Below are 6,940 nucleotides of genomic sequence, written 5' to 3'. Positions count from 1 at the left end.
AGCACTTAAGGCTAATCATGGAGTAACTAGGCTTAAAAGATTTGTCTCACGTTTTTCAATCAAACTGTGTAATTAGTTTATTTTTTTATGTACGTTTAATGTTTCATGCATATGTCCAAAGATTCGATGGGATGGACGAAAAAAATTTTGGTGGGGAACTAAACAGGGCCTCCAACTGTGTTGTACTAGAACAGAATTAGCCTGTTAGAGCTGTCACTTGTGACTTGTAGGTTGTAGCTACGGCCTTATTTAGTTCATCCAAAAACTAACTTTTCAAAATTCTCGGTCACATCAAAGCTAACGGCACATGCATAGAGCATTAAATATAGACGAAAACAAAAACTAATTTTACAGTTTGCATGTAAATTATGAGATAAAATAATTGTTAAATAAAAAAGAAAGTGCTACAAAAACTAAAAAAAATAGAACTAAACAAGGCCTAGACAAGTAGACGACAGATTCCTGTGGTTACTGTTGAATTGCTACCATATCGCTCTATCAGGATCCGACCAGACATGCCAACATGCACCATCCAAAAGTGAACATGCCAGCAGGCTAGTTGTTCCTACCATGCATGCACTGGTGCATCAGGCTCTAGTGGCAAGTTGCTCAACCCATGCTTTGCATAGTTGCATTGCATGCCTCCATACAAGCTGTATTCTTCGCTGTGCTATCGGATCGACACTGTTGGCAGCACCGAATTTGAGACTCCAAGTGACATCATATAAATGTGTTCGCATTTTAAGTGGCTGGTCTCATGCATGATCGATGCGTGTGCAAGTGCAAGAGATCAAGATTCATATGGTTGGACTTTGGAGATATATATTTGTTGCAAGGTTCCTCTTAGGGAACCTTGGACATTCATGCCAATGACCAGCCTCGGGAGCAAGAAAACTAACACAATTTGCAGCACGCACTTGTATCTGCATTGTCGTTCTTTTCGCCCAATTGACATTGACCTAGAGATGCCTCGTGCCTTGGATTCTTTCGCCCATTATGCCATTACACCAGTGCGATTAGTCGACCAGGCATATTATTGATCATGCGATCAGACATTATTATTAACCAAATAGCAAATTCCAGTAATCAAACACCTAGCAGGATAGCTTTTAGGTGCAGTTGCTGCACAATTGCAGACACTGAGCAGCTGAGCAGACAGACATACGTAGTATACAGCCATCAGTTATGCAGCATGGACAGCGTCGTAATAACAAACATAGATTCAGGTCATCGCCCATCAATCTCTTACAAGATACTGTGTCTCATGTACTATGTCCTTTTTTTTAAAGCTTGATTGCTGACATAGTGACCAGTGCAAGTTGCGGAGTTGCATGTCGCTCAAGCCTGAAGTGATAGATTGGCTTGATCACACGGATCACCCATGGTTTGGCTGGTCGAGACTCGAGAGGTTGGTCAACACTCAACTCAACCTCGGACTCCTCTCGTTCGTCTCACACCCTTGAAGCAACAAGTGCAACTTGTGAGTGAGTTGTCCCAGCAGTAGTTTGCACTTAATGAAGTCATTCACTTTGAACAATTTTCAAGCTTGCCGCTCTTTGAGTAAGCTGTTATCCAACTATCCAAATTAAGTTCTTTAGGGCCTGTTTGGATCCATGAATGAAACCAATATCTAGAAAGTGCTTCTTATTTCATTATTCGATTACTTTTCAATTTCTCTCAATTCCTTGGAACCAAACATCACCTTACTGAATTCAGTTTTTGGTTTGACCCAAAAGAAAAACGGTCACCTTTCTTTGTCTTTAGCACTGCACTGTTTGCCGGATTTGCAGACTGTGATTGTCCCAAATTCTTCACATTTATGCTCAAACAGTTAAGCGTGCAAACAGCTGTTTAGCAAAAATCTTTTTGGGCTTGTTTGGGCTGAAATCTTGGCACAGCCGCATGATCCACCCAAGCAAGCCCTTAATCTGGAATGAGGCTATATGGGCTTCAATAGGCGGCCCAATAAATGTACTGCAGAAACAAGACATAATCTAGCATTACTGAAAATAGCCAATAACGACTGGATAAATTAACCGGTTACTGCAGAACTGCTGAAACTTACTACTAGTATCAGTAGATCTTGGAAGCATTCGTCGGCGTGCTAGCTAGCCTCCATAAAGTATCCACAGATGAGTTGTATGCTATTGGACACTTCGTGCAGTCCAACAACATGTTTTAGATGGCCTACTGTCCTGTCAAAAATGTGTCTGGACCAATTCATTCCGGGCCCCATTTAGCCGTCACGACTGTTGGGGCCTTCTTCTCCATAATTTGGGACCAGAGCACAGAGCAGTGTTCTTTCATATCATAAATAGATCTGGAATCTTGAATCCAGCACACACGCAGCAGAGGTTAATAAAGATTTGAAAAAAAAAGATTGCATACAACAAAATTGTAAGGCTAGAATGAACCCAGTTGTGCTTATCAGGGATGACTGGCAACAATGACTTCTATTTACCACTTGGCACAATTTAGCAATTGAAGGGGGGGAAAAAAAAAAGCTTTGCAGGGGTCTGGGGTTTTACCTACCCTTCCATTTTTCACCCCTGTTACACCTTAATAAGAGACAAATTTCCTATCTGAACAAGTACCGTCCAAAAAGAACAGCAAACAGTTAAGAGAGCACCAGCTCAAGGAGCTAGAAATGGCGATCCAAATCGAAACATGTAAAATGCTTATCAACATTGAGGATTTTACTCCACAGTCCTCCTGCTACTGGTCCTGCTCCTGGGCAGTCCAGTACGTCTTCACAACCAGGAGGATCTTCTCCCTGACGAGCGGGCCGTCTTCGTGGTCGACGATCTGGCTCTCCCACCTCATCCCGTCCGCTACGCTCTTGACCTTCACCAGCATGTCCACGTCTTCCCTGATGATCACCGTGCCCCTGGGCCTCAGGACCCTGTCCATCTCCAGAAGGATGCGATCCATCTCACACCTTGCAAAAGCAAAGCAGAACCAAAATGCATCAGTTTGCTGCGTCTTCCTGCCTGCCAGATGCATGCAGGTTCGTCAACTGATTTACCTGTTCTTGTACAGGGTGAACACCGAATCCGCATGGATGAGATCGTAGGTCCTCGGGTAGGTAGACATGCCCTCGCACCTGCAGTGAATGCAGCACAGTGAGATCGCGATACCTTAACCGACCGTCGCGCAACGGCGACACCGACACACCGTCGTCGCCATTCAATCACCGCCGCGGCGCCGCTGGTGGAAGGACGACAAGGGACCATCCCCACCCATGTACGTACACATGCATGCATTGCCGCAACGAACGAACTCACCAGTCCTGGTAGCTTCCGATGAGCCCGCGCTCGTAGATGGCCCCGAGCGTGGTGGTGTTCCCGACGGTGGGGACCATGTTCATGACCCACAGCGGGTCGCCGGCCGTCGCCAGCGCCGCGGCGAACCCGCCCAGGCGCGCGTTCATGTCAAGCACGTTGCGGTACCGCCCCTTCTGCTCGAACTCGCTGATCACCGACTTGTAGTGCCGGACCCTCTTCCGCCACAGCTCCGTGTCCTGCGCGAACGACTTGGCCGTCACGCCCTTGACGGCGCCGCGGGAGACCCTGGGCGGCACGGCCGTGAGCCGCTGCGGCCATTTCTTCACCGCGCCGCCGGCGACGTCCTTGGCGCTAGAGACCTCCGGCAGCGGCGTTATGCACGCCTCCATCTTGTCGTACCTGCATCCGTCCGTCCGTCCGTGCAGATCATAATCGATTACAGCTATGTTATACTATGCATGGACGGGGCATCTACGGATGGAAACATCGAATAATGTGTGGGTACCAACTACCAACCAAGCGGCGTCGGGGTTCTTGCGCGAGCAGAAGGGCGGGGACTTGGAGGCCTTGCTCGGCCGGGAGGCCTTGCAGTCGGCGTGGTTGTAGGGCTTCTGCCAGACGGCGATGTCGCCGGCCTCCTTGACCTTGGTCCAGCAGAGGCTCCTGGCGACGGCCTCGATGGCCTGCTGCTCGGCGTTGAGGTCCTCCTTGGTTCGCTCCCACCCCTTCCAGTACTTCTTCCAGTTGATTGGCGGCCCGGACAGGATCCAGTACCCTCCGGGACGCAGCACACGGTCAACCTCGATCAGGTACAGTCCATCTGCACGTAGTCGCATTCGATCGGTACACGGCGCACTGAGTGCTGAGCTAACAATGGATGCGTTTGGACAGAGAGAGAGACTGAGAGAGAGTCGTCACACAGGCCGTGCGTGCGTACCGTAGAGTTGCCAGGGGATGAGGCAGCGGGAGCAGTGCGCCATGTCAAAGGCGCGGGCCGGGTAGGTGAGGCGGTTGGACGCGAGGACGCCGATCATGGCCGGCACGCCGCGCTCCAGCGCGAACTGCACCTGCGCCTCATGGGAGTCCCGCGGCGCGAACGACATGGCCAGGATGTCCCGCGACAGCAGGTACGCGCCCCAGCTCGCCACCTGCACAGATTTTCGACGCCAAGAAGCAGAGCAGGGTACACATTTGTGAGCAACTAGTCACAAATTTCTCCCGCTGCCTTTTTACGTTATATATACGGAAGTAAGGCCTTGTTTAGTTCCGAAAAATTTTGGGAAATGGACACTGTAGCACTTTCGTTTGTATTTGACAAATATTGTCCAATCATGAACTAACTAGACTCAAAAGATTCGTCTCGTCAATTTCGACCAAACTGTGCAATTAGTTTTTATTTTCGTCTATATTTAATACTCCATGCATGCGTCTAAAGATTCGATGTGACGGGGAATGTGAAAAATTTTGCAAAATTTTCTGGGAAGTAAACAAGGCCTAAGTATTCTACTACTGTGCCACTATAGTATTACCGAGAAAACGTACTCGATTTGTCCGTTGGGAGATGCTGCAATAGTACTCTTAGCTACTGTACTCGCGAAATTGTTGCTGAACTAGCCTCTCCAATTTATCCGATGCTGTCTGGAATTGGAACTAATTTTACTATGCATGTTTGTAAACCAGTACTGCTGCATACTATTTTGACGTAGGAGTAGCACCAAAGTGCTGTGTGCTGAAAATGTACTAGTTTTTTTTTCCCTCCCCAAATCAGCAAGAGACTAGCCTTCTCAAGTGAGTCAATGCTTAATTGGGATGTTAAATTCTGCAATCTAATCCAGTTCGACCCATTTTTTACCGAATCTTTCACTCATTTCTGTAGCTACCAAGTAACGAGCTGGGCGAGAGAATTGTCTATTTTACTTACCCCGCATCCGGTGTCGAGCGCGGTGCGGATGGAGCCGTCGTGGAGCGGGATGAGCTTCCCAATGTCGTCGATGTACGCGTCGGCGCCGTTGGGGAACATGGTCCCGCCGCCGGGGAACCTGAGCTTGTCGCCGTCGACGCGGATCCAGTTCTGCACCGCCTTCTCGACGGTGAGCTCCTTGTGCGGCACGTTGGCGAACCAGGCGACGTCGCGGCTGGCGGGCCACGGGAACGGTGTCCGGTACCCGGCCGGGGCCGGCACCAGGCACCGCAGCACCTCCCGCTCCGACGCCGGGCAGTGGCGCTCCCGGTACACCAGGCGGTCCCGTGGGAACCGCAGCGACCGCTCCACGTCCTCGCACGGCGTGTACTCGGAGTACTTGGCCGCGCACGCCGGGTACCTCCGCGGGGTGGCCGAGGAGGAGGAGGCGCCGGGCGAGGCGGTGCCGTCGGCATCGTCGAGCGCGATGGCCGCGGCGTGGCGCACGGAGAAGTCGAGGGATGGGGAGGTGGTGCGGGAGCGGGAGGTGGCGTACCGGGTTCTCCTCTTCGGGGTGGCGGCGGCGGCGGTGTTGGTGGTGGTGCAGGCGACGGAGGTGGCGATGGAGACGGCGCCGGGGGAGGAGGATGGGGAGGAGGAGGCGAAGCCGCCGTGCTGCCAGACGCCGACTAGGTAGGAGGCGGAGCAGAGGAGGAAGACGGCCACGAACGGCAGGAACGTGGGGCGGCCGCCGCGGGCGGCGGACGGCGGGATGTGCAGCTTCGTGGCCGCCGAGCGGACCCCCATGGCGTCTGCGTTCTGCCCCTCGCACTGCTCCTCGTGCCGGGTGCTGCTCCGCTCCGCTCCGCTCCCAGTGGGGAGTGCCGCTGCTCCTGCTTAAGAGCGTGCTTGTGGGTTTTGGCGGGGGACACGGGCTTGTACTAGCAGCAGTAGGAGTATTAGATTTGGATGGCGACGCGACGGCCGACGAGACGGGTGCAGAGCTAGATCGAGACGATTAGGCTGCCGCCGAAGACACACCGGAGGTGATTACCGGGGCCAAACTTTGTTTGACCGCGCACGACTGGTGCTCTTCACTTTTGGCGATGCGAAAAATTTTTAGATTTCGGTACTATAATATTTTCTCGTTAGTTTATGGCAAATATTGTCTAATCATAGACGGGTCTTGTTTAGTTCACCCCAAAAAGCAAAATGTTTTCAAAATTCCCCATCACATCGAATCTTGCGGCACATGCATGAAGCATTAAATATAGACGAAAGCAAAAACTAATTACACAGTTTAGCTGGAAATCGCGAGACGAATCTTTTGATCATAGTTAGTCCATAATTGAATAATATTTATCACAAACAAACGAAAGTGCTACAGCAACGAAATCCGAAATCTTTCCGGAACTAAACAAGGCCTAGGATCAAAAGATTCATCTCGCGATTTACAGATAAACTGTGCAATTACTTTTTATTTTCGTTTATATTTAATGCTTCATACATGTGTCGAAAGATTCGATCTGACGGGGAATCTTGAAAACTTTTTTTGGTTTTCGGGTGAAAAATTTTGGGAATCGACATTGTAGCACTTTCGTTTGTATTTGATAAATATTATCTAATTATAGACTAACTAGGCTCAAAAGATTCGTCTCGTCAATTATGACTAAACTATACAATTAGTTTTTGTTTTTGTCTATATTTAATATTTTATGTATGCGTTTAAATATTTAATGTGACAGAGATTATGAAA

General features: G+C 49.8%; 1 protein-coding gene across 1 annotated transcript; it reads right to left on the bottom strand.

Moving 5' to 3' along the window:
- LOC8073909 (probable methyltransferase PMT15) lies at window positions 2,399-6,173 on the bottom strand. The gene is made up of 6 exons (XM_002452714.2): window positions 5,206-6,173; window positions 4,222-4,432; window positions 3,801-4,104; window positions 3,285-3,683; window positions 3,026-3,103; window positions 2,399-2,938 (listed from the first exon to the last, which is right to left on the bottom strand). Exons 1-6 carry the CDS (start codon window positions 5,989-5,991, stop codon window positions 2,716-2,718), a joined length of 2,001 nt encoding a protein of 666 aa, XP_002452759.1. The 5' UTR covers window positions 5,992-6,173; the 3' UTR covers window positions 2,399-2,715.

Source organism: Sorghum bicolor, chromosome 4, assembly GCF_000003195.3.
Source record: "Sorghum bicolor cultivar BTx623 chromosome 4, Sorghum_bicolor_NCBIv3, whole genome shotgun sequence".
NCBI classification, from domain to species: Eukaryota; Viridiplantae; Streptophyta; class Magnoliopsida; order Poales; family Poaceae; genus Sorghum; species Sorghum bicolor.
The sequence above is the reverse complement of the archived record's forward strand: the minus strand, read 5'-3'. Positions and strand labels throughout refer to the sequence as shown.

Bases quoted from the DNA above. Each gene is read 5' to 3' on its own strand.
- LOC8073909 (XM_002452714.2), bottom strand. From the start codon at position 5,991: ATGGGGGTCCGCTCGGCGGCCACGAAGCTGCACATCCCGCCGTCCGCC. The intron at 4,433-5,205 runs GTAAGTAAAATA...AAATCTGTGCAG, and splicing joins CGCTCGACACCGGATGCGGG to GTGGCGAGCTGGGGCGCGTA. The intron at 3,684-3,800 runs GTTGGTAGTTGG...GGACGGATGCAG, and splicing joins AAGAACCCCGACGCCGCTTG to GTACGACAAGATGGAGGCGT.